This window comes from Talpa occidentalis, unplaced genomic scaffold, assembly GCF_014898055.3.
Source record: "Talpa occidentalis isolate TD23 unplaced genomic scaffold, MPIMG_talOcc4v2.1 talOcc4.3, whole genome shotgun sequence".
Classification (NCBI taxonomy): Eukaryota; Metazoa; Chordata; class Mammalia; order Eulipotyphla; family Talpidae; genus Talpa; species Talpa occidentalis.
This window is the reverse complement of record NW_023603184.1, coordinates 123,201,027-123,227,590: the sequence shown is the minus strand read 5'-3', so window position 1 is coordinate 123,227,590 and position 26,564 is coordinate 123,201,027. Positions and strand designations below refer to the sequence as shown.

At 36.9% G+C, this 26,564-nt stretch overlaps 1 protein-coding gene across 8 annotated transcripts in view; it reads right to left on the bottom strand.

The window, feature by feature from the left end:
- The window catches only part of SPATS2L (spermatogenesis associated serine rich 2 like), a 171,755-nt gene that overhangs the window by 41,482 nt on the left and 103,709 nt on the right, over positions 1–26,564 (bottom strand). For 6 of the 8 annotated variants that reach the window (XM_054699976.1, XM_037523797.2, XM_054699979.1 and 3 more), the window contains 4 exons: positions 24,341–24,390; positions 21,123–21,369; positions 4,330–4,536; positions 2,877–3,012 (listed from right to left, as the gene is read on the bottom strand). In XM_054699976.1, the coding sequence (XP_054555951.1) occupies positions 2,877–3,012; positions 4,330–4,536; positions 21,123–21,369; positions 24,341–24,390 (640 nt within the window). The remainder of the gene's footprint in view (positions 1–2,876; positions 3,013–4,329; positions 4,537–21,122; positions 21,370–24,340; positions 24,391–26,564) is intronic. The other 2 variants (XM_054699981.1, XM_054699982.1) reach the window with 1 other exon arrangement.

Here is a 26,564-nt window from a genome sequence, read left to right as displayed (position 1 = left end):
ACTTGGTCCACATCCTTCAAATCTGGATGTCTTGTGGTGTAAGCCTAAGGTTTCACTGTGTTACATGAATAGTGCTGCATTGAAAATTCTCTCTATGGCCCAGAGTTTGTCATTTGAGCACCAGTAGAAAAGTTCCATTTAAAAAAAAAAAAAAGAAGCTGCCTTTTAAAATTTTGAAACTTATTATTTTTCAAGAGCAGCACAATCCCTAAAATACATCTCTTTCTCCCCCTCAGAAAATGAGAGGAAGGTTTTAGTCAAGTATATCACCACGCTGGCTGGGCTGCAGGCTTATTTGGAACAGAGGCAAAGTCTTTCTGTTTGGCAGAAACACATGTAAATGGTTCGTAAAAAAATACTTTGGTTTTATTTTTAAGTTAACATTTATGTAATTATTTTGGGATCATTTTTATTAAGGGATAGATCTGAAAAAAACAAGTGTTGGTGTTTAGTCATTTTGTAGCAATACCATACTGAACCTGTTTGGTCTAATTTTTTTCTTCATCAACATGGAGGAAAAGCACCATTTTGTCAGGCAGGTGACTCTTAAACAGCACTATCACCTGGCAGAGCTCATTTCCAAGTGATCCTTTCCATGAGTTTAAAACACAGACCGAACCCCAAGCAGAGAACTGATACACAGCTTCCCAGGGTGCTGACTTCCCTAGCCCCGTGCTTTTAGTTACTGAGGAGTAAAACACTCGAAGACTTTGTTATAAGTTTCCAGATGTCTCATAACCCATGTGATGTTCATTTTACTAAGGAAATATCATAAAAATATAAAAGTACTCAAAGCAGCTGCAGGAAAGAGGTAATTTGAGGTCACTGCTACCCTTTGTCAATTAGTGTAGTGTGTGAGTCACTCAGATGGAAGGTATCATACAGAGGCCTCAGAGGAAGAGTTTATTCTAAAAGGCCACACAAAAGGATACGAGTGGTCTTTCTGAGCAGCTAACAAACGCCTCCAGACCCAGGCTGGTGAACTACACCCCCAGGAGCCACGTCCGGCCTATTGTTGCTTTGCATGATCTCTGGCTGCTCCCACCACAGAGCTGAACTGACTACACATAGTGAGAGCAGAGGAACCACATGTAGAGAACTCACAGCCTATAAAATGTAGGATATTTACTAGTTGGCTCTTTGCAGATAAAGTTTGCTGACTCTGGCTCTGGAGAACAGGCCTGCAAGTTAAGTGTGCATATACCTGCCAGAGTGACTTGAGGATATATTGGAAAAGTCACTTAGCTATAAAAATTGAAAAAGTATTAATAAAAATAATGCCTTCAGCTTGGATAGTGGCTTTATCTTCTCTCAGTACTTTCAAATATATCCTTAAAGTAAGCTAACTTTAATGAGTTAGGTTGTGACCTGATCAAACAGCAGAGATCAGTAGAGATTCTGTGACTGGACGGAGGTAAGTGACACCTCATTGAATGACAACTGAAGAAGACATTTTCTTTCAAGTCTCTGGGGACTTATGCACCCTTAGGGTCCTGCATGCGGCAGATGGTTTAAAATTCAAGAATATTAGATTAGGTTGGTAGTAAACATAATCCCTAGTTTTATGACTATAATCAGCTAGAAAGGACAGCAGTGGCAAAGAAAGAACTTGGAATAGGAAAGATATGCAGAAAATGTAATCAAATTCTAGAATCATGGGAGGCTGGTAAAACTGATGGAACACATTATGTGAGCCTCTACATTGTGGGTATGTATTTTGTCTATATTTTTCCTCTTCGATACCCTGATTTTTCTCTAGGGATCCTTGGTTCTTCAACTCTTGTTCTGTGGGGGTCAAGTGATGTTCATACTCTGCCGTCTTGGTGGCAGACACATGACTCTGGCTTGGCTTGTGGGGAGACTCTGTCCTACTAGCCACAGTGACTGGTTTAGGGCTGGCCCAACCCAGCCAATGGGAATTAGCCCATGGACTTTTGTTGGGCATAAGCTAGACAGAGCCCTGCCTCAGATCACGGGGCTAAGGATTACGTAAGCTTGGAGCTGCCAGGGAGTCATCTTTGTAGCTATATGGAGAAACTGTGCCTAAGAATAAAGGCAAGAATAAGAATTACTAGGAGACTGTAGGAGAGGAAAGGTGGGAGAGATGGAGTATGGGAAAAAGGGAGAGAGGCAAAGAGAGACAAACTGAACCCTGGTAATACAATTTGGGCTCAGAATCAAACTTGCCTAAAGGAATCTCTGGAATGTTCCTGTGTATCAGCCAATACATTCTCTTTTGTCACTAACTAGAGCAACTTGCATTTTTGTCACTTGAAACTAACAAAGTGCCGACTGATATACTAAGAACATTTTCTGCTGATAATAACAGATATTTACCTTCTAATTGTGGGCACAAGCAAATGTGCATATTCAAAGATAAGTCTTCCCTCAAAATCAGCTATGGGACAGGGTAAACCCCAAACTACACCAGTGTATCATTTCTTAACTCCAGTCTCAGATACTGAAGAACAGGCTTAACATATGATGTCTCTGAGCTTTGTTAAGGACTCTTTTCTTCTTTTATAATGATAAGACCAGAAAATACTTTTTCTTAATCTTCCAGGGGTTTGTCAAAAATACCATTTCTGAAGGTTTTGTTCTCCATTGAGCGTGTTTTCTGGATCATTCACACACTTTGGGCCAACTTCAAACTCCAATGAATTATGTCTATCACATTTCTTTTTATTCAAATGCTGACGGTTCTATTTATTCCCAAGATACATGCCTATACCTGCAGAGCTTTAAAAAAAAAATCCACTGAAGAGTCATCCTGTGATGTTTACATATTAAATAAACAATGTTTTCCATCTGAAGCTTTTACCTGCAGGAACAGCTCAAGTGCCACACGTTTCCAGTTTTCAGGTTGAATTACTCACCAGTTGTGTAATTCAGCAAAGGCAGCTTTGATCTTCTTCACTGAACTATCCACTTCTTCCTTGATCATCACGCGGTACCTTGTGAGGGACACAGTGCAGCGCTGCAAATCTTTCACCGATTTCTCAATATTGGGGCCTAAAATTAACGTCAAGAAAAATGTTAGGTGGAGCACATTTTCTTTTTATTTATGAGTTAAATAACCACAGGTAAAGCACTCACCCTGCCTCCTCCATCCCCCCCCAAATTTATCTTTTGTTTTTCAATGGAAAAAAAAAAGGTTGTGTCAAGAGGATAAGCCAGAGTTTTAAAATTTAGAATGGATGGACTGGACAACTCCAAAGAGGAGTGGGCTCCATGGCCAGGCCATTTTGGGCACACGTGTCTCCTTTGCTCTTTGGAAGGAGGCTCTAGCTATTATGTTCTAGCACAAACTGCAGCTTCTTAGAATATGATATGCCTAAAGACTCTTGGCACCCGGCTTTCTCTATAAACACCACTCAAAGTGGTTAAAACCCAGCAGGGTTTTTGGAAGAGGAAACTGACAGAGATTGGGAGAGGTACAAATGAGCCAGATTTGGACAGACCATCAGTGCCAGGTATGCTGGCTCTGACCTCAACGGTCCCGAGCCAGCCTGTAATGACAGCAGCAGACTTAAGGCCACTCTGTGGGTGCCAATATTGCCTGATTTCCTGAAACCCTCACCAGGGTTTACAGATAGTACTGAGAAAATAGGCAAACTGTACTTATCCCAACTAGACATGTTTCTTACAAGAAAGAAATCTCCCTCAAGAAAAGCAAGAAAGCATATCCAACCAAAACCAAGGAAATCAGATACAACTAAGGCTGAATGAGAAAAGTATTTTCAATCTGGGAATCAGAGAGGAAGTGATTGAGTCCCTTTCATTTTTAACACCAATTTTGTATAAAGTTCATCAAAGCTCTAAAATTAATAAAATGATAGTATGTCAAGTAGGAAACATTTCAGTGTTAAATTGCCTGACAGTTCTAACACAGAACTGAATTTATATGAGGAAGATTATATCTGAAGAAGACATAGCAGCCTCTAGATTCTTCTTCATTCAATGCAGTGATGAAGCTGGTATCAGGCAAACATTCATCATGCACATTTTTAAAGAGAGCTCCTGCATTAATATTTGCTTTATAAGATATTAGGACAGAAAGTATTTGTGGTAAAAATCTATCCATGCCTACAGAGAAAGGAATGAAATCAAGAGGAGGAGAAAGCATGTGTAATTCCATTAACCATTCAGGCCCTTGGATCACCCAGGGAGGAATCACACCTGCCCTTCCACCTATGTGGGTCTCAGAAAGAAAGGCAATTTCGTGGATATCTCTCTTCACTGAAAAGCATCTTTTGGAAAGTTCTGTCATCTGGCACTTCTCTGTGTGCAAAATATGTCGAATCATTTGTGCAAAAGAAATCACTTTACCTCTTTTCTTTGCCAACTCATCTGGCTTTATTTCAAGATGAGCTGCAGGGGCATTGGACTTAACAGGAGATGTTTTTGCCTTAGACTTGCTTGGGTTACAAGGCTGCTCAGCTGACCACTGTAGGCCATCTGACCTCTCTGGTGTTCCATGTAAAGCTTTGGGGTTCCCATCTAAGGATAGTTTCTGTTGCAGTAGTCTGTTGCCTTCTGTAAGAAAACACCAAATAATGACTGTGAAGTGATAAACTAAAAACACTGATGATAAAGTGATGGGGGATGCCAAGATTTCTGTTTTTGTTTCAATCTGGGCACTAACACCTTTCATTGCAAACAGTTGAGAAACTGTTTTCATAGAATTCCAGAAGACTAGAGGATCAACTAGAAAGAGCCTTGTACTTGGAGTCAGAATACCTGGGCGAGTTTTTGGACTCTGATAATTACATGCAGAGTGACCTGGGCAAGCCACTTTACCTATCTTAGGCTTAGCTTTTTTACCTATAACTATTGAGGAAGGTTATTAGCAGCCTTACATGAAATGAGCAGGGCCTCTTTTCCTACTTGGTAAAGGCTTAGGTGTGTTTAAATATGTCTTTAAGTTGATGCTATAAATCTGTGATCTTCTCTCTTCAAGTGCTATATTACTGTCTTGTGGTATTTTATTCTGAATTAATGAAGGCAGAGGAGTGACTGGAGATAGGGCAAGAATGAAGTGACAACAGGTACTATAATAATTTTGCCTAATTTATGGAGGGATTAAATCAGGAAACATCATTATACTATCTCAACTATATTTAAAATCAGGTAGTCAAGAGTCTCTCTGGAGCTTTAATAAATGTGGCAATAAATTAGTAGCATGTTTCTTTCAGCATCTTTTAAAGGCAGGTTTCTATTTAGTTATTGCTGGAGTGAATGAAATGGCACTTTAGTGGCTTGAAAAGGAAATATATTACCCTTAACATCTCACTCAAAACCAGAGTACTCTGGATGTGAAAGAAGGGAAGCCAGAGTGCTTCTAAAGGCCAGGTGCTTGGAGATGTTTGAGATAGTAGAAAGAATGCAGGCTTGGATTGGGGAAACCCATGTTCTAATCTTCCCTATGTCATGGGTGACCTTGGAGGAATTTCTTTCTCTGGCATACTATGCCTCATACTTACAGAGTACAACATTATATGTCTACTCGAAGACTTTTCTTTTTTCAAATAGTCACTCTACCTTACTTCTCTCCACTCCTATGATGTCTCATAAAAGCTCTGTGCATCAGACTTAACACAAGGCTTCCATGTCTGCCCCTAACCCCTGTGTTGGATAAGCTGATTCTCTTTAAGGCAGATACTAAAATGCAGCTCAATTTTGAAGCCCCAGTACTTATGTTTGCCTCAATAGCAATTTGTAGAATTGTGATTGAAATAAGGTACACTTAAAATGACTTCCTTGAAAAAGAAGCAAAGGATAACTTTTCTGTTATTGTCAAAAACATTTCAGAAATTACATTTGTAAAGTGCAAAAGAATGTGATCTGAGTCCTAATCAATTTAATTTTAGACATTAGCCCATTTATGATAACTATAAACTTGACTTTAGTCGATCCCATCATTCATAATCTATATAATCAAGAAAGCGTAACATACGTTCTACTGCTTGAGTAATGAGACCTTTTACAATTTAAAGGGAAATTATAGTACACAATGAGATGTTTATCAAATGTAGTGAACAAAGTGAATGAGAATTGAAAACAGTATTTCCTCCAGTAATAACACAGATTTAAATAGTGGTATGCAATTTCATCTTCAGTTACACTGAGTGGAACCTCACTGCAGAGCAGTGAGGTTGTCAGATTTCAGTGTGCATGAGTTCTCCCCTGGTACTTATTACAAATGCAAATTCTCAGATACCACTTTCAGAATTCTCACTGAACAGTGGGCCCAGACTTTATTTCCCAGGTGATTTTGTTGGAGTGGAGATGAGTAGCACCACCCACCTTGAGAAACTCTATTGTGAAAGAGGAATAATGACTTTTTTGATGTGTCTATAAATGTTTTGTTAAAACAGTGATTAAATACAGGCTGGTCCCAATTCATTCCCTCTCTAAATCACAGTTGTGATTCAGCCTTGCTGAAATATGTATTGTGACTCTAAAATACTGATCATATGTATATAGTGTAGCAAATTAATCTTATTTTTGAAAATATGTGGATCAGTATTCTAGCCTAATGGAAGTCATTACCCTGGCATAGAGGAAAACATTTTTTTCTGATCAGTGCAAAAGGATTTTACACAGAGGACAAGCATGCAAATGAGCATGGGCTCATTAACCTAGAGCTAAAAATATTCTGTTGTACATCAGAGAACTGATATGTGGACTACTGGTTCATTTCATCATTCATCCAGTGAACATTTATTGAGAAACGTGTATAGCAGTATTTTCTTTGGTCCTGAAAAGTTGTCTCAATATTGGTGGGAAACAATGGAAGATACCAGGAAGATCTAAAATTTTCAAAAAACACTTGGTATAGCGGCCCACTGACTGAACAGATCTGTTTCCAAATACAACAAAACTGGGTTTTGTCAAAAATGAAAATTGGTGGAATTATACAGGTATCACAGTAAAATACACAAATATTTCTAGCAACAAAATAATGGGAGTTCTTTCCTGGACACTGACTTTCCTCCAGAAGCACCAGCAGTTCTTTCTAGAATTCACTTATGAACTTCAATAGATGGCACACACTTGCAGTTGATCCATCTCACTGTCCAAAAATAAGGTAGCCACTAGCCACATGTGGCTACTAAACACCTGAGATACAGCTTGTCTGAACTGAGATGTGCCATAAGTATTAAATATATACTGAAATTGAAAGACTTAGCACAAAAATTAAAAATATTTCTTTGATAATATAAAAAATACTGACCACATGTGAAAATGATATTTTGGATATACTGTTAGATAGGCTATATTACCCAATTTAATTCATTACTTTCTTATACTGTTTTACTGTTATTACTAGAAAATTTTAAATTAAATATTTTACATTATATTTTATTACTTCACATATTATATATTGTATTTCTACTGGATAGCCCTAATATAAACTATAAGGAGTGTGAGATTGGTAGTCTACAATCTGTAATTGCCACCAATTTATATTTTAGACTAAGAGAATATTGATTTTAGTGAAATCTTAAATATTATCTGCAATTTCTATGCGAAGAAAGTGGTGACCGAGTAATGACCTTCTCACTCATTATTATATGCTTGGTGCCTAGGAGATACATGATGAATATTGAACAGAAGAACGAGGCCCTTCCAATTACAGGGAACCTAGTTTAATATGAGTCTGGGTGTCTTAGTCTAAAATTCATCAAATTCTTGAACCAAAGTTGCCACATCTTGGAAAGAAAAGTTAGATCTGGAAATACCCAATCTGTTCAGATTTCAGTAAAAATTGCATATATATTTCACATCATTCTTCATTTTTGTACAATGTATGCTTTCTCCTCTCAGGTGTAGTCTCTGTGAAATTCCCACCACCAGTTCACCCATGCACCATCACATAGTCCCTTGTGCTCTTCCCACCCCTGTTTTTAAATGGAATCTTTGTCCATGTGTCTAGAAAGGTCTCCTATGAGTGTGTGTTGTTTTAATTAACTATTATCTGATCATCACTTTTATTAAAATATTTATTAAATCCTAACATATCCATCTATGTAACTTCCTGAATATCTTGTGGTTTCTGATTCTCTTTGACACAACAGATACATATGGAGCACCCATTGTGTGCTAGCTCTGACTTATTTATAGAGGTAAATGGAACAGTCTCTTTTCCTTTAACAACTAGTAAGTAAAATGTGAAAAGTAGTGAAAAAAAACAAGACTACAACACAATACATCTGAGTTGGCCTTTATCCATTGAGTTGTCTTGCACCTTTGCTGAAAATCAATTGACTGAGTCAATTTCTGGACTCTATTCCAGTGAACTAACTGTCTATCCTCACCTCAATACCACACTGTCTTGCTTACTGTAATTATAGAACAGGTTTTAGTATCAGGTAATTTATGTCTTCAAACTTTGTCTCTTTTTTTTTCAAGATTCTTTTTGATATCTTAATTCATTTGCATTTCAATACAAATTTAAGAGTCAGCTTCTCTATTTCTAAAAAATATCTAATGGGATTTTTGACTGGCTTTGTGTTGAATCTATAAATCAACTTAGCGATAATTGGTATCTTAACAATATAGGATCTTATTACACTTGAACATGATGTATCTCTCTATTTTATCTCTCTTTAATTTGTTTTGGCATTACTTTATAGTTTTCAAAGCTTGTGCATCTTTAAATTTATTCCTAGGCATTATAGACTTTTTATGTTATTGTATATAATATTTTAAAAAATTCCAATTCCCAATTGTTGGTTCCCAGAATACAGAAGTAAAATGGGTGTTTCAATGATATATTGAACTCAAACTCAGAAACCTTGTTAATTTTCTCATTAATTTTGGTTTTCGTTTGTTTGTTTGTAGATTCCTTAAGATTTTCCACATAGGCATCAGTGACATCTGTAAATGAAGCTTAACTTTTTCTTTTCTAATCCTCCCTTGCGATTTTGGACTGCTTGGGAATCCTAGTACAATGCAGAATTAACACCTGCATTGTTCTTGAAGTTAGGAAAATTGCATTCAAGGTTTATTCTTATGATGTTAGCTATTTGGTTTTTCATTTGTTTATCAGACTCAAGAATTCTCTTACATTTCTAGTTTGGTGAGAGTGTTTATTTTATCAAGTGATTTTTTTGTTTCATAATTGAAATGATTATATTGTTCTCTTTTATTCTGTTAATATAGTAAATTTTGTTGATTGGTTTTTAAATGTTAAACCAATGTTGCATTCCTGAGATAAAGCACACTTGGTCATGGTGCACTATACTTTTTTACATATTGCTTCAATTTGTCAATACTGTGTTGAGGATTTTGCATCTGTTTTCATGAACAATATTGTTCTATAATTTTTCTTGTAACAACATTGTCAGGTTTTGATAAAGTTTATGCTAACCACATAAAATGAATTAAGATGTGTTCCCTTTTGATTTTCTGATTCAGTTTAAGATTTTATTTCTCCTTCAAATGTTTGTTAGCATTTATCAGTGAAGCCATTTGAACCTAGAAATTTTAATTATGAATTTCTTTGATAGGCATAGTGTTATTCAATTTTCTATTTCTTCTCAGAAACACATTTTGAGCAGTTGTGTTTTTCAAGGAAGCAATTTATTTCATCTAATTTACCTATTTAATTTTTTTGCAAAACATTGGTTATAATACCTTGTTAATTTTTAAATGAGTGAAGGGTTAGGGATAATTTTATTCCAGATACTAGTAATTGGGTTACTGTATTTTTATTAGGATGCAACTATAAATACTTTCTAATATCTCTTTGAATTTTTTTAAGCACTAGATTTAGAAGATTAATTGCAAATTTTGGGGAAATTTTCTAGATATCTTACTGTCACATTTAATTGTATTTTATTTAGAGAGTTCCCTAAAAATTTTAATGTTTAAAAATTTGTTGAACCATATTTTATGGTCCAGTAATTGGCCTATTTGGTGAAAAAGTCATGTCCTTTTAAAGTTGTTAGGTGCAGATTCCTATAAATGTCAATCAACTCAAGTTGTTGATAGTATTATTCAAATCTTCAAAATTCTTACTGATTTTTAATCAACTTGTTCTAGTAATTGCTAAGAAAATAGTGATAAAATCTACAGCTGACTTGAATTTTTCTCTTCCTTTCTATACTTACTACTGCTTCATGATTTTGAAGTTCAATTATTAAGAGCATAAACATTTAGGGTTATTACATATTCTAATACACTGATGTATTTATTATTATGAAATGATCCTCATCATCTCTAGTAATATTTGTTGTATTGAAATCTTTGGTGCTAATACGGTCATACTCTCTTTATTATACTTACTGTTTGGGTAATATATCTTACCAATAAATAGTTCTATAATTTACCCTGATTGGATTTTGGTGAGCTTTTTGGAAATATAGGTTATTGTTTTCTAGTGAATTTGGAAAAACTGTGGTATTATTTCATCATAGAATTCCCCTTTATCCCTCACTTTGAGATTCCAATTATGTATATATGAGGTTGTTTGAAACTGTTCTCAGTTCACTGAGGTACTGTTTTATTTTTTCTTTTAATCTTTTTCTCTCTGTTCTTCAATTTGGATCATTTCTTTTGACCTGTCTCCAGGTTCACTGAGTCATTCTTCTTTATTGTCCAAACTGCTGTCAAGGGCAGATATTGTACTTCTTAGTTTTAAGATTTTCATTTCATTCTTTCTAATCCCCCCTGAAATTTCCTTTCTCTTCACCAATTATATCCATTTTCCCTGTAAAATAGTAAAATATTATAACCCTGAGCAGCTAATTTCAACATCTGGGTTGCCTATGGGTTGTCTGCTCCTAATGACTAATCTTTTTCTTCACCATAGGTCACATTTTCTTACTTCTTCAGAAGTGAACATTGTGGATGACACATTGAGAAATGTTAGATTTTATTTTTAATCTGAAAAGTTTTGACTTTTGTTCTAATAGGTTATCAAAATATTAGCATATCACTCTCCATTCCTACTCTCCCTTTTTTTGTCCTAAAAGTAAACATGAATCATCTTATAGAATAAGCTGGGGGTAGAAGAGATGATAGGGGGATTACAGCATTTCCATAAGATATTTTCATTAAATCGCCCTCCTTTATATTTCTTTTTAAGTTTGACCTCTGCCCTCTCTAATTCTGAATTAGGAACTTACTCATTTTCTGCCAGGCATCATCCATCTCCCTACCAAAGTTCCCTCCCTCTAAATTCTTTATACTACAGCTTCCCATTCTCTGCATCATCAGTTTATCCTTTTCTATTTATTTTCCTTCTTCTAGAAATCGATTTCCTCTCTCCCTTTTTCTTCATTATTGTGGATTTCTACATTTAAAAATTTCTTTACTATAATTCAACAGAGTTTGTGATTAGAAAGATATAAATTCATTACTTTCCTCTTCTTAAAAAGTTCTTTGTATATATTGCCAAATTATTTTCTAGTTTATTTGTTCCCATCTATACTCAGCTACAGTCATGCAATTATTTTAACAATTAACTCTTGCCAATACTGAGGTCTATCAAATCATGGTATCAACTTATATATTTGACTTTCCTTGACTTATACAGTAAAATATGAACTTTTTTTTTTAATAGTATCAGATAAAAGAAATCCTCCCCTTGGGAAAAGTATACAGACATGTATTCAAATATTTTCATAATATATGTACTGTCATTTTCTATTAAGATTTGAAACTTTCTGAAAACTCTCTTTCTCTTCCTATACACACGTAATTTCAATAAAGCACATCATCTGATAACAAAAAGTAGGTATAGAAAAATTGATAAAGGAACAAATTTTGTTATAAATTATGTCTACAATGCCTAATGTCTCTATTACTTAAAGCATGCTACCAGTCTCTTAAATGTAAACATGGTAACTGATAATAATAAATTTGGTAGTGGTTTGTTACTGATATTAGTATTCTTAAATAGTCATAGAAGAAATAAACATGCAAATTAAGCATCTTAAAAATGTTCTATCTCCCTAGTATCAGTTTTATAAGTAAAAAATTAGATTAGTACAATATTTTTCAATAGTAATATATTGACTTTAGAAATATCTATACACTTTTAATTCTACTTCTAAGAAAATATGCTAAGGAAATGGTTGTTCACAAAGCTTTATAGACAAGAAATGTTCACTGTAACATTGTTTATAATACCAAAGAAATGGAAACAAAACACATGGACAACAGCTTAGAAATAAATGAAAGAAACATAACACATTAAAAATATACAAAGCAGCCATGAAAAGCATGCTTTAAAAGACTATATAATGATATTGGTTGTATTAATAATGCCATGTTAAGTACAAAGCAGAATACAAAAATTCACATACTATAGGTGAATATGTGAATAGGTTTCATTTAAAAGCCTATTATCTGTGAAGGTAAAAATTTTTAAAGGAAATTTAACAATAATTGTTTCTGGGAGGTCGGGTTTTTTTCTCCCTTAACCCTTAATGCATTTTTTTTTTCTCAAATTTCTTCCATTAATATAAATTGTTTTGGAATTCAGACATAGCAATTAAATTTTTTTAAATTAGCCTACACTTTACATATTTATCACTAATAATTCAATAGAGACCACAAGGAAGGTTTATTTCAGTATCTGTTATGTCCAGTAATTGTTCTAGGTGATCAAAGAAAGATGTTCTTATCTTTATAAAACTTTAAGTCTAACAGGAAGATGTATAAATCAAACTACCACACAAACAAATGTGGAGTTACAGGTGGAGAGGCGAAAAAGTATTTTCCAGACAGAGACTATATTTGAGGCAGGACCAAGCATTATGATCCAGTTATTGAGTTATTTGCCCATGGCTCCAAATCTAACCTTATTTACCCTACTGTGCGATAATGGAGCTGGACCCCAGGAACAGAATGCTAGCTTTGTCAGTAATGGGCAATATTACATGACCCTGCAAAGTGGAAAGGATGGAATACACTTCTTTTTGAGACTTTGGCCCTTCACAATTATTATTATTCATCACAGGAAACAACAGCCACCCAGAGGTGCTCCACTCACTCTCTTGCCATACTCCTGCCCTTCCCTCCCCCACTGGCAGTTCCAGTCTATCTATACCTCTGGCAATAGCTGGTCTCTTCTGCAGATTATCAAGGAACATTCCATGTGACAAGTTTTTTTTTTTTTTTCTTGCCACCAAAAGGGTGCATTATTATTAATGGCCAAAAATGCTTCTCTGGTAAGTTCAGAACCTCAGTCTTGGAATAGGACTCTCCCAGTCCTAGTACCTTCTTTCTCCAATCTTTTTTTTTTTTTTTTTTAAAGAATTATTTATTTATTTACACAAGCACTGGGTACAGTCAGAAGCACAGGAGGGCGAGAGAATTCACCAGAGTCAGAGCGGAGCAGAGCAGGTAGACTGACGAAGTATACTGCTGAGGGGAGCAGCGGGTGGTAGGAGAGGTCTGCGTGCCATGTGGGACCCTCACCCGGTGGCTGGGGATCGGACCGGCACTGCAGAGGCTGCGGGCAGCTTCGCAACCCAGTGCTCAACCGCTGCGCCAGCAGGGAGGCCCTCTTTCTCCAATCTTCCTACAGATAATAAATGCTCTCTTGCCATGTCTAGATCCCCACAAGTCCTCATTGTCCTTTTTAGTAGTTGACTACCTCTTTTTGATTTAGTTAGTAATTCTGCCCATTCAAAAACAGTGTGGCTTCTGTCTCCTGACTTGAACCTGACTCATATACATGGCCAGTATGAGGAACTACAGGAGACCAGGATAGCTACAACAGAGAGAACAAGAATAAGAATGCCAGGCAATGAAGCTGAAGCAGGACACAGGGGTCAGCCTACACTAGTTGTGGGCCAGGGTAATAGTTGTTTTAAGAGTTGTCTTAAGAGTTCAGATTTGGGCCTGCATGGTGGCACAAGGGGCTAAGACACACCTTACGGAGCTGTCCACAGCCAATGCAGCACGAGTTCAATCCCTGGCCAGCGAGCTACCCCCATGGTGCAGCAGACCTCTCCTGGCTCGCCCGCTGCTCCCCTCAGCAGTGTATTTTGGTCAGTCCACCTGTTCTGCTCCCTACTCTGTCTCTGGTGAATCTTCTCACTGACCCCCCACACCTCTGGCCTGTACCCCAGCTCTTGTATGCATAAATAAATAAATCTTTTAGAAAAAGAGTTCAGATTTGTATTCTGAGAAGATTATAGCATAGAGAATGAATAAGATGGAAACACAATTCATGAGTGAATGATTATAGCTGCATAGGCAAGAGAGGATGATGGTTTGGGTGGGAAGGCAGAGGTACACACAGTGAGAGATGAATGGATTCTGGGACTATTTGGAAAAAAAAATCAATGGTACTTGGTGATGGCTTGGATGGAGGGAATGACAGAGAGCAAGATGTCATGACTGACACCTAGCTTTCCGGCTTGCACAGTGGATAGATGGTATAGTAAGATCAGGAACACTAAAGGGCAACTAACACTGGGTCACGAGTTTGTTTTGAGCATGTTGTCACAGGGCTTTGAAATGTCAAAGTGAAAATGTCAAGTCTGGACCTCAGAGAGGACTTTGCACTGAGATGGTGAGTTTGTGAGTCAGCTTACATAATTAAAGCTAGGGTATGGTTGAAATGATCCATGAAGAGAGTATAGCTTCATATAATAAAGGACTTGGAACAACTAAGCCTTAAATAGCTTCAACAATTAACAGCTACATGGAGAAGAAATGACCCTCAAGGGAAACGGAGAAGCAATGAAGACAGAGGGGAAGAAACAGGAGAGTGTCATGTCAGAAGCCAAAGAGAAAAGACATAGTGGTCAAGGATAGAATGGGTCAATAGCATTGAATGTTGAAATGAAAAGGTAAAGTAAGGATTAAAGAATGTCTGCCAAGTTCACTATGAGGACCCCATCGGTGAACTTAGTGGGGGCAATTTCCTTGGAGTGACAGGGCTGCAAGCTATAAAGAATAGGTTGGTAAGTGAGAGAGAGAGAGATGAAGAAATGGAAACTGAGTAAAGATAACTCACTTGAGATGTTACAGAATAATGGTCTATTGATGATGCCCCAAGAAAACTCTTTGCACACTGCAACTACTATGCATACTGTGCACCTGGATTTGCATGTTCCATCATCTTTCTAAAGCTACCTAACAGAGTAATTAACAGATATTCAGAGGAAGCAATAACTTGGGAACAGAGACCAAAATGGGTTTATTTAGATGTAATATCAGTCAGTGCTGTCTTTTCAAAACTTCTTTATCAAATATTTCACTATTTCATTCAAGTCCTATAAAATCTCATCAGTTTATTGAGCATACAGATAGCAACTCTCTGCTTGGAAACATATTTTTGAGTTTTATTTACATTGGTTTTTTTAACAAGGTCTCATGTGTCATTAATACCTTACAGGTTTATTTATTTATTAGATAATAAAATCAATGAATTAAGCTGTCATGACACCAATGACACCAGTAGGTGTGTCAACTCACTGAACCTGCAAAACAAGCTTCATTCTCACTGCATTTTGATAGAGTCATTTGTTCAAAATCATTAACAAGTTTTTGGAGGGGCCTTTTGTTCTTTTGCAGGAGTTCATTCCATTTGTAACTGAAATCCTCTCAACAAGGTAGGGGAGATATTAGCAAGGTATCAGCTATTCAGAGATGAATAGTTCTGTGTTTTTGCTCTACGGTTGCAGCAAAACTAGTTTTCAAATGAGAAAGAGAAGACTCTGGGTTTTACTCCACCCAAGTGCCAAAAACAATCCAAGGGCATTTATATTTCCTGCATCTTCATGTCACTACATCCTGTGTCTGTGTCTGTCCCTTTCTGCTTTGTCATATACGGAGAAAGAAGCATAAGTCTGAGTCACTAAAATGCAACCTGAGGTCTTCCCTAATATTATGTGAACAATTCAGACACAGAGTTGTAGAAGCTGAGGTTGAGACTGAGCAACACACAGCTATAAATGGGAGTTAAAACCAAGTATTTCAGATACTAAAATAATAATTACAGAGGAATGAGCACAATGATAAATTGTACTTTGTGCATGTTCATATAATTGTATATAATTAATAAATTGTTATATCTTTAATTAAAACTAGTAAAAACCTATGGTTATAACTTTATGGGGGCTTCAGCTAAAGGTCCTGACTTAAGGTTTAAATAACACATTGGCTGTTCAGACCATCATAGCCTGGTGTGAGAGAATCTGAATTGAAGCCTCTGGGTCTCACGTTAAATTTCTCCTTTCTGCTCAAGCATGTCGTCTTGGACCCCTGCTCCGTCTCTGTCCTTGTGCCTTCACAACCTTTGCTATAATCTATAGTTATCTTGACCTTGTGTCTTAGTGGTATTCTCCTTTATTATGCATATCTTCTTCCTATCCCCCAAAAGAATGCAAACTCCATGAGACAAAAACTTTGTTATCTTGTTTATTTCCCCTAGAAGAACTTCCAGCACATTATCAGATGCTGAAAAAATTTCTGGACAGATAAATAAATGATTTGAGGGTTTACATTGTGCCTGAAACTGATCATCTCTTTATGCATCTCACTCAATGCTCACCACATATTGTAAAGTGGAGTTTATTTTCCATTTTGTAGGGGAAGAGGTTAAGACACGGAGTGGTTAACTCAGCCAGGGTGTCCCACACCTTGTTTAAGTGATGAGGCCAAGATCTGAACCCAACGATGTCAATGCTAAAGCTCTTGTTCCTAGCTATTTATTATATGGCTTCCTTTTGAGACCCGGCACTGCTAAAACCCCAGAATATACATTTGACTTTACTATTGAAGTTCTAGGTGAGCTGCTTTCTTCTTGTTGATCTTTTCTAATCCTCTAGTCCAATATAGGATTTAGAGAAACAGGGGAAATAATCTAGGGCCAACAGCAGTATCAACAACTGTGCATGGACATACTAGAAGAAATCTCACTTTATAAAATATTGTGCAACAGTCTGATGGGCTGGTGTTTTTTGTTTGTTTGGTTTATACAAGAAGTATAAATGAAGCTAACATTGTAAAATAGTAAGATCCTTTTCCACACATTTGGTTCGCCTCAAATGAGAATGAGAAGCCAGTTATGTTCCAGGCCGATTGACACAGAATCGGCATTGTAAAGGGCATGACAGGGCTGCTCGAGGTAGGTGAACACAGCAGGGAGCTGGCTATTTGAGACAAGTAACAGGTAACAGAAAAGCTGACTTTCCAGGTTTCTTTACAAGATGAGGGGATATAAAGGAAGTCTGCTGGGGTTGGAAGGGCCCAGGACAAGGATCCCACCCCCAAGTTTATCTCAGTGAAGTCAGCAGTGCCCCATATCCTGATCCTTGCCCCTTCACTGGGAATTGTGTTCAGTGGGAGAAAGACAACACAGAAATCTGAATTCCTGTTTTGTCCTCTATGGTGAGAAACAAAGCTATATAAGTTATACGGTACATCTCAGCAATCTAAGCCCTCAGAACAAGAGAGCAGGAGGAACATTTGGGAAAATTGAACCCTGAGGTCATTAACCGCTTTAGACATTTAGATGGGGCCTTAGAAATAAAAATGATCCTAGCATTTCTTTCGGTAAAAATAAACCTTGGTGTATCTATTGCTTGCCTAACTTTGTATTCTGGACCAAGGATGATCTTGATTGGATTATGTAAAAGATCTAATTTGAGTCGTTATTAAAAATACTGAAATAAGAAACTACTCCACGGCTTAAACAAGTAATTTTGTACTAAGATTAAACCAAACTCCCAAGCTCCTAAGCTATATAAGTTATATGCTGACATGCAGCACTGTCCTACTCGGCTGAGCTATATTTACAGTCTCAAAGGATGATGCTTTTGGTTTCATGTAGGAAGTCACACTAACACCCCTGAGCCACCTGCATGTATCTTAAAAGCTAACTTCTCCCCTACCAGAAAATGATTCTGTTTAAAACTTTCAAAAAGAGAGATCTTGAATGTAAAGGTGTTATAAAAAGATAAAACATGCGTTCCACATGTGCACAGCCTGCTACCCAGCTGGGCATTTAGGGCAAGCTTTCTTGAGCCAGTTTCATTATTGAAAAACTTGATAAATGTGCAATGACTAACAGACCAGAGATTTCTTTTAAGCTCGTATTTTGAAAGGAAGTATGAGAAAAAAATACCATTATCTGGATTTGTCATGATTATTTTCCCTAATGTTTCAATTATACATCTTTTAGGAGTTAGGGAGCCAGTGGTTTTAGCCATAACTCTCCCATGCATGCATAAAGTTAAATGGATTTTTCCAAATTACTAGTCTTTTCCAAACCAAATAGAGTTACCCTAGAGGTGTGGGTTATCCCCTCAGCTTCTCAACGTGGGCGGCCTTGGCTTCCACTTCTACAAAGTGAGGGATAGGGATCAAAGGATCTTTTCCATCCTTTTTAATTCTGTTTACTCAAAATGGGGTGCAGAATATCCAAGACCTTAATAGTCATCTGTGAAATAGCTATTAGAGGTCTCGGGATTTCAGATAGATTGAACAAAAGTCATCTGACATCATTTGGTATCAACATTCTGATTAATCTTTACCATCTTTGGGAAGGAAAACCTAAAACGAGTTACAAACTCATTTTAAAATTTATGATCATAATAAGTGAGCTTTTAATGAAGTTAATGGTCAACCAGCAGGATTCCCTTCCTTATGCAAAAACATCTAATAATCTTCCACTACGATAATTTATTCTTTAATGGAAAAATTTACATGATGAGGAGATTTGTATTGAACCAGTGACATTAACAAATAATCCTTACATTCCTTGATATCTTCATGCTAAATTTACAAAACCAAAGGAATCCTGGAATGTCTCTATGTAATAAGGATTCTTTGCTAAAAGTTTTACCTTAGGGTTTACAAACCCCCCTTGTACAGAGAACATGCCTGGTGGGTACTTAACTTTCAAGACAGCTATCCACCCTGAAGCAAAGCACTTCAATATTGCATTTGCTCTTACGTTATATCCTTGATAGAGTTACCAAAATTGTTTTAGGAAGAAGGTATAAATTAAAGGTAAATGAACAAATATTCGTGCTAGGCTTTTAGTCTATGATTGATATCAAAACAGCAACTTGAGTAATTAGATTTGAAAGTAATTCATGTGAAAGCAATAACAAGTAAAGTTGGGAATCTGCCACTGGATTATTTAATTTCTTTCTCCTGCCCTGGTTATAAATCAAAACGTTCTCAAAATTAAAGGCACAGCAAACACTGATTTAAAAATTCCTGGAAATTTTAGATTCTAAATGGGAAATATGTTATTTTTGTTATTGGCTGGTTGGTTTTAAGAAATCATCTTGTACTAAGGATTATCTGAATTATAGCATTTACTACAGAAATTTGTTAGGTCATGAGTTTTCAGAAGAAAATTACTGCTTAGTGAGCTACTTAGAAACTTACTCGTGTGTTATACAGGTGTCTAGCTAAATGTTATACTAGTGCTAGTTAATGCTTCCTCACTGTATCTCTAATTTGGTCCCTGTCGCATGAAATTTTCTATATATGTACCTATCTATTCTGTTAGATTGAACTCTTTCTAGGCAGGGCCCCTGTCTTATTCATCTTTGGATGGACTATCAGACCAGAGCACTGCCTTACACAGAGCAGGACACAGTGTCTGAGGGTGCTGGTCCAGTCTCCCTACTCCTTTCTTACCTGCTAAGTTCTCTCGACCACCTCAAGGCTCTCTGTCTGTCAGGCCCCACTGCTCCCTCATCTCCCCCATCTCTTAGCCTCCATGACAGCTAGCTCTCTTCTCCAAACATCCCTGGTGTATGCACAGGCTTCTCTTCAAGAATTTCCAAGTATGAGTTCCCTTGGTTCTGGACCATACCACATCCTTCTCTGAATCCATTGTGGCCTGAATGCTTTGCAGGTCAAAAGAGTTTAAAATGTCATTGATTCAATAAACTCCGGATTTTGTAACTAGAAGGAGGACTTTGGGAATCATTCAGTGTAGTGTTTCTCACTAAGGGATCTACCCTCTTGGGAGATACTTTGAAAAAATGATAGGTGTTTAAAAATTGTATCAAAATGATTTTGGGGAGGTGACTGCGAAATGACTGACATTCACAGAAATTCCACGCACAAGGGGATGCCTGTGTCCTGAACTCTCACATCCTCTCGGACACCTTACATATAAACACAAAGTGCTGTTTGTTCAGTGTACCTACGGATTTCCTGGATTTGTTGTATGCTAGGACTCAACTACTGAGTGAATTAGGAAAAAGATTGCACTTTATAGGACTCAGGATTTTACAAAGACTTTTTCAGCATTTGGAAAAACACATGGCCAACCACACCAGCAGTCACATAAAAATAGAACTTATTAAGCTCTTACCTCACATGTCACATATAAAGGAACAGTGTCTGATATACAGTTGACTACTGTCTTACTTCTTGTAGGTGCAAAGTGATTCATGATAAGTGGGTGTGAACATCTCACTATTTTATTAGGCCTTCTCTTTTACCTGTTCCTGAATTTCTTCTATTTTTACTTTATTTCCAGGTAGATTATATTATCTATGAATTTATTTTTGGATTTTTACAAAAGTGGAGCACTGGGTCAGGTAGTGTTGAAAACCTGATGTAATAGATTCTAGTACGGTTTCCTTATTTTACAGAAATAATGCACCCAAGATGTTATGGTTGACTAAGAAGCAGCCTTTTTAGATGAATCAATCTATAGCACAAATAATTAACATTCCAGATTCTAATATCCTGAAAGATTATGTTCTATCACATAACACAAAACACTGGGAATGGAAACAATTTGGCCTGCTCTTGAATAAAATCTCGTCACCAACTATTTCTTCCTTATCTCAGCAAAGGTGTCAACAAAGAAAATTTCTTCAAACTGGAATTTCCACTTTTTCGATGATTCTAATACAGATTAGAATTATGATTTTTTTAGTTAAAAAAAAGTCCTGATTTAGTGTAGGGCTAGATTGAGTATATGTCCTTTGACCCTGTTCCTCTCTGCCCCCACTAATCCTGCAGGAAGAATGCATACACAACGTATCAAAATCCTTCACTTCCAACAATATCAACAGCAGCAGCAACTGCCCTTTGGGCTCCCTTTGCATCTTTCACTCCTACATCTTCCTCATTAAGGAAGATTTTGAAAGTTGAATTACTTAAGAATTACTGACCTGTGACCCCACGAAGTGCCTTTGAAGGTTCCTCGAGTATTGAGATCTTTTTCTCTCGAGGGACAAGCACTGGCTTTTCACTGGCTGAGTCAGTGGATGAGCTGTCCTTCTCACAGCCGTTGACATGGCCATTTTGTATCTGTGGGGGTGGTGGCTGCAAGGGCCCTGCTTCGGGCCTCTCTGCCTTGTCTTTAGCATCTTTGTTGCCTGGATGCTGCTTGGACTTGCTTCTTTTTCTTTTATTGTTCTAGAATGAGGAACAAACACAAAGATAGTATTATTCATCTCAGACCCTTGAAATATAAGGTGAACCTGAGAGATGAAGATATGTCATCGTTGTTGTTTTCTGGCTCTAATAGAATGCAGAAAACATCTAGATTTTAATAACCACCCATAATGCAATTACCTTTTTCTACAATAAATGAATGTAATTATCTTAATGTAAATGTTTATTTTTTACAATAAGTTTTATAAACTATTATCTCACAAACATACTGATGAAAAGGTTCCTTCAAAGGGAAAAAAAGTAGCAAGGAATGTCTTAAATAAGAGATGGTATTTGAACAAATTGAAGAATATTAATTTAGTAAAATCTTCTGCTAACTGCCCCCAAAGAACTTGAATTCAGTTAGGGTGCCACTGGAGAATAGCCCTTGTTTTCTAAAGAAGTGATGGTGAGTGGGGCCACAAGGAGGACACTAAGGTCCTGACCCTCTGGGGAGGTGGGGAAATCAGGGAGGGATTGGTGTGAAAAAGGCAGACAACTTTGCAAAATGTGGAAGTAGAAGAAAGATCCTCCAAGTCCAGGTTGGGTTGATAAAACAGGCCTTGCCCTATCAGGAGATGTTGGGATTGCTGCCACTGCCCTAAGGCCCCAGGCAGCACAGGCCCATACGTAATCCTATGAATATTTAGGTTGGAGCAGGCTACTGCTAACTGATTTGGGTCCACCTTGATTTGGATCATGTAGCAGGACCCTTGACCACTTGGCTACTAGCTGAACAGAATTATAAGGCTTCACTATTTACTTAGAAACAAGTGCACAACCCTGCATTATAGACAAATGAAGTTTTTTTAAGCTTAATGATCACAGTAGGGCAGGGTTTTACTGCATGTTTCCTAAAATGCCCTAATGGTGAGATACAGAACATTATGATTAGAACATTATGTTCTATAATATATAGAACATTAAGAAGATGTTATTCCTAATTATGCTGAATGCTTTACTGGACTTTGGTTTTGAACCCAGGGGATATTCAATACACTTAACATTCAGTATGGTACAGGTCTCAGTCGATGTGAATGGACGCCTGACCCATTAGGACAGACCCTGCCCCATTTACTGCATTAGGGAGCACCAGAGACCAGCACTTGGCTTTATTCTCAGCACTTTTAGAAAACAAATAAAAAGCAACTGTTTTCTTTTAATTCTGCTTTTCACTCCCTTTCTTCCCCTTTGAAACCACAATCATGTTCCTGAGTAAATGCTTCTTCACGTGAGAGGAGTGCTTCACTACCTGAAGGGCTGCTTAGCAGTACATGCTCACCCCCAGACTCCATGAACCCACATCCTCACATTATGGGGCTGGGGAGACCAGCTCCTGCTGGGTCTCCTAAGCAGAGGCGCAGGAATTGGCTGAGTCCGCAGAGGCTGTCTGCTCTTTGTTTCAGATCAGGGAAATTTAATACCCAAGCCACACATGTGAAATTTTTCCATGTAAGTGTAAATACTGCCTTTCAATCACTTGCAAATCATCTTCATTTCACACAGAAGCCTGGGAAATTATGATTAAAGACAAGCAGAGACTGTCAAAGATGGTCACATGCAAAAGGTAGAAAAAAATCCTCATATTTCTTTCTATTCTATGGAAACTAGGAGTAAAAAAAGAGGAAATGATAATTCTAGTAATCTCAAGATTTTATGAAAGTAATACTGCTTTTTTTTTTGTTTGTTTGCTGAAAACTTATTTTTTCAGGCCTGCGACCTTCCATCATGGGGGAGAGTATTATATTCCAGGATACCCAAAACACAAGGCTTTGCTGGAGACAGTGGAATGGGAGAGGCAGTTACTTTGAAAATGGAAGACTCAGTAATCATTTGTGGTAACAAAGATGGAGCTGGAAGCGATGATGCTAAGTGAAATAAGTCAAAAGGAAAAGACAAATACTGGATGCTGTCACTCACATGTGGAATATAGAGAAACAGACAGAGGGTCAGATAAAGGCAAACTCAGAAACTAGCCCTTGACAGCAGACTATAGAACTAAGACATTCAGAGGGGCAAGAGAAGGGGGCAGGGAGGAACACAAGTGGGGAGGGAGCACCATTGAATATGATGGTGGATAATGGGTGCTTGGGTGGCACTATGGCAGCATCACTGGAAGGGGGCTGCCCTTTACTTCTAAAAGACAAACAACGATGCAAAACAATGTTACCTCAATAAATAAATAAATAAGAAAGAAACATGAAGCTGACTTTTTATTGACAGTCGTGAAGCAGGTTATAGTCCAAGAACAAGAAAGTTCTAGGAGTGGGGACGCAGGCCCCTGAGGTCAGGGTGGCAGGAGATGGGGATGAGAGGCCCAGTGTGTGCACAGAAGTCAGACTGTGTGACTGGACAAGAAAGCAAAATAATTTGAATGAGGCAGAGCAAACTCTCCCTCCTCTCTTCTCCAAGAGCAGGTTGCTAGGAATCTCTCGAGAAGGGAAGAAATGTCCCTTATTTACTATGGTCTTTAAGGCATTTTCTTCTTTCTTTTATTAAAGATCTAGTTGAGAACTCAGCAAAAAAAAAAAAAAAAGAAAGAAAATATATATCTCAGGGCAGCCTTGGACAAATTCTTTCAGTTGGAAAAAACATGTGAAAATTTATTTAGAGGTTTTCAAGTATCTTTGAAACACTCCCTCATTTTTTCCTTTGTGCTACAGGATATGCTCAGGCAAGTTAACATCTTGAATCCTTTGAATTCTCTGACTGGGCTCCCCTTAAAGAAAAACCGGGGACTTCTTAAGCACACCTGGTAGTTAAAAACACTGAACAGAAAACAAAGGCATTCAGGGTGACTGGTAATTTAAGAGAGCCTTGAATTTGAAGTTTTCTTGGTGTACATATTAGCATATTTTAAAGCAGCATAAAGTTGGCAGCCTTGTTAAAATGGTAACAACCACAAAGGCTTTGATTGAAGATGTTGTTAATGTTCAATCAATATTAATCTTACCTTCTTTTTTCCTGTCATATTCCATTCTTTTAGAACTTGAATTGCGCTGCCTAGACAAAGACAAAGAATCTTCAACATATATTCGCATTATAAAACACCACACAAAATTCATCTGTGTCTTTCCATCTTGGTAGCGATCCTTTCTTGGGCTTTTTCATTTGTTTTGATACATCCTACCTTAATAAAAATGCCACTTTCATTTTTTATTTCCAGATTTCCATTTAATTCACTGCATGATCTTGGTTTTATCGAAATATTAAGCCCCACTCCATGAAGCTTATTTTTCTTTTATCATTATGTTGTCTTGGAGAAAATGAAATGTATCTTGAGATTTTCTGATTGCTTCATTGCCACAGGTAGAATTAAAATTGCTCTAGTTGATATATGAATCAAAATACCTATAATCTTCTGGACCAAACATAGGATTTTGAATATTATTAACCATGTGAATCATAGTTTTTTGTTTGGCTATTCCTGCTCTTTTTCTGCCTCTCATTATGTTCACCTCTTGCAGGGTGATAAGAAGGACAGATTATCTGATGACACTTTTTACCTTTGTTGGTGTGAATAGTAATGTGATGTGGCCTTAGCAAGATGTGCACTATGAAAAAAAAAGTTCATCAAATGCCAAGTTGAATTCCAGGTTCTGTCAATGTCATTCATGTATGTATGTCATTCATGTATTCTCATACAACCTTATTACATGAATAGTTCTCTATAATGAGTGCGTTGGCTAAACAAAGATAAACTTCAGGCTGGTCTTTATTTATAACAAATTTCAAATTAGTAGGGTCCCAATTATTGAGTCTGCTGTCACTGTTAGATAAGCAGAAGGCCATATTACTTAGACTAATGTTGAAACAGGCTAATTATTCCTATCTATTCAAAGTTTCCAATTCAATGCTCCTTTTAGGCTTGTTTGAGTTGCATGTGCTTGAAATAATAAGACTGCACTTAAAAGTAAGCTATAATTCAGACTTTTTTAATTAACTGGGCTGGTCTTCCTCTAATTTGCCCAGAGAATTAAGAAAAATGCCTCACAGTATTTTTCTTTTAAAAAACTTTAGGAAGTAATTTTCATTAGGTTTTTTGGGTAAGTTACTCCAGTGGCTAATAATCTTCAAGCTAGTTCTTAGCACTAAGTTTCAGTTTTCTAAATAAAAGCAGATCTTTAAAAAAATGTTAAATACTCTTATTTTTAGTCAGAGGGAGACATGAGTTGCTTACTGCTTCAATAGCAATATTCAATTATTCTTCTAATTTTCATGGTTTGACATAAGTTCTACTTGCAATTTGGACAATGAGCTTTTAGAGAGTAATTCTGAAGAAGAACTACCCATGTTTACAGAGGCTTTTGAAACAGTTATTATTAAATTTTAATTACACTGAAATTGCTTGGCATTTTTTTAAGCCACACAGAAACAATGCTTTTAATATACCTCCTAAGTGATTCCTAACAGATAGTTGTGATTCTCAGTGGTTTTTAAACACGTTTTTATACTGGTCCCCAACTAAAATGACATGAGACTCCTTAGCGATCAATGGGTTTTTTAAAATGAGATCTCAACAGTGACAAGGTGAAAATTGCAAGAATGAGTCTGGTATGTACATGCAAAGGCTCTGATGACAGTATACCAATTCCTGAGCATCTGTGCACCTCATCAGGGTCACTCTGTAATAAGAACTTTCCTGATGGGGAATGTGGGGGCCTCAATCCAAGTGAGGGTGGAGAGGACTGGGGATAATAACTTTTTCCCTTTTTCAAAGCTGTTTTCCATACAAGTGATATTGGCAAGTAAAACCTGAAAAGACAGTTTATCCGAGCCAGGATGTGCTTATTTCCAATTTTTTTTCTTGAGACAAGCTGCAAAGTCAGATTAATATTACATTCTCTACCGTTTGTTCTTATGACTAAATAGTCTACATCTGCGAATACACAAAGAAGGGAAAAAACAGTAGGGAAAGTTACACATTGTGAGCTTGCAGGTCTATTTTGAACAGCAATTATTTTTTAATTTAGTTAGGACCCTAAACCTTGACTGTAGATATCAGAATGTGATTACGTTGCTTGGTTCTAAGACCTGACCTGAAATGCAATTATACTTGTTGAAAACTTAGGAAGATTTAGATCTACTCAGATCAACTCCTGGGAAAATGAGTAAATCAAGCCATCTTTAACAAATAAAGTGTTAATGGGATAAGACAGAGAATATGCTGGTCTTCC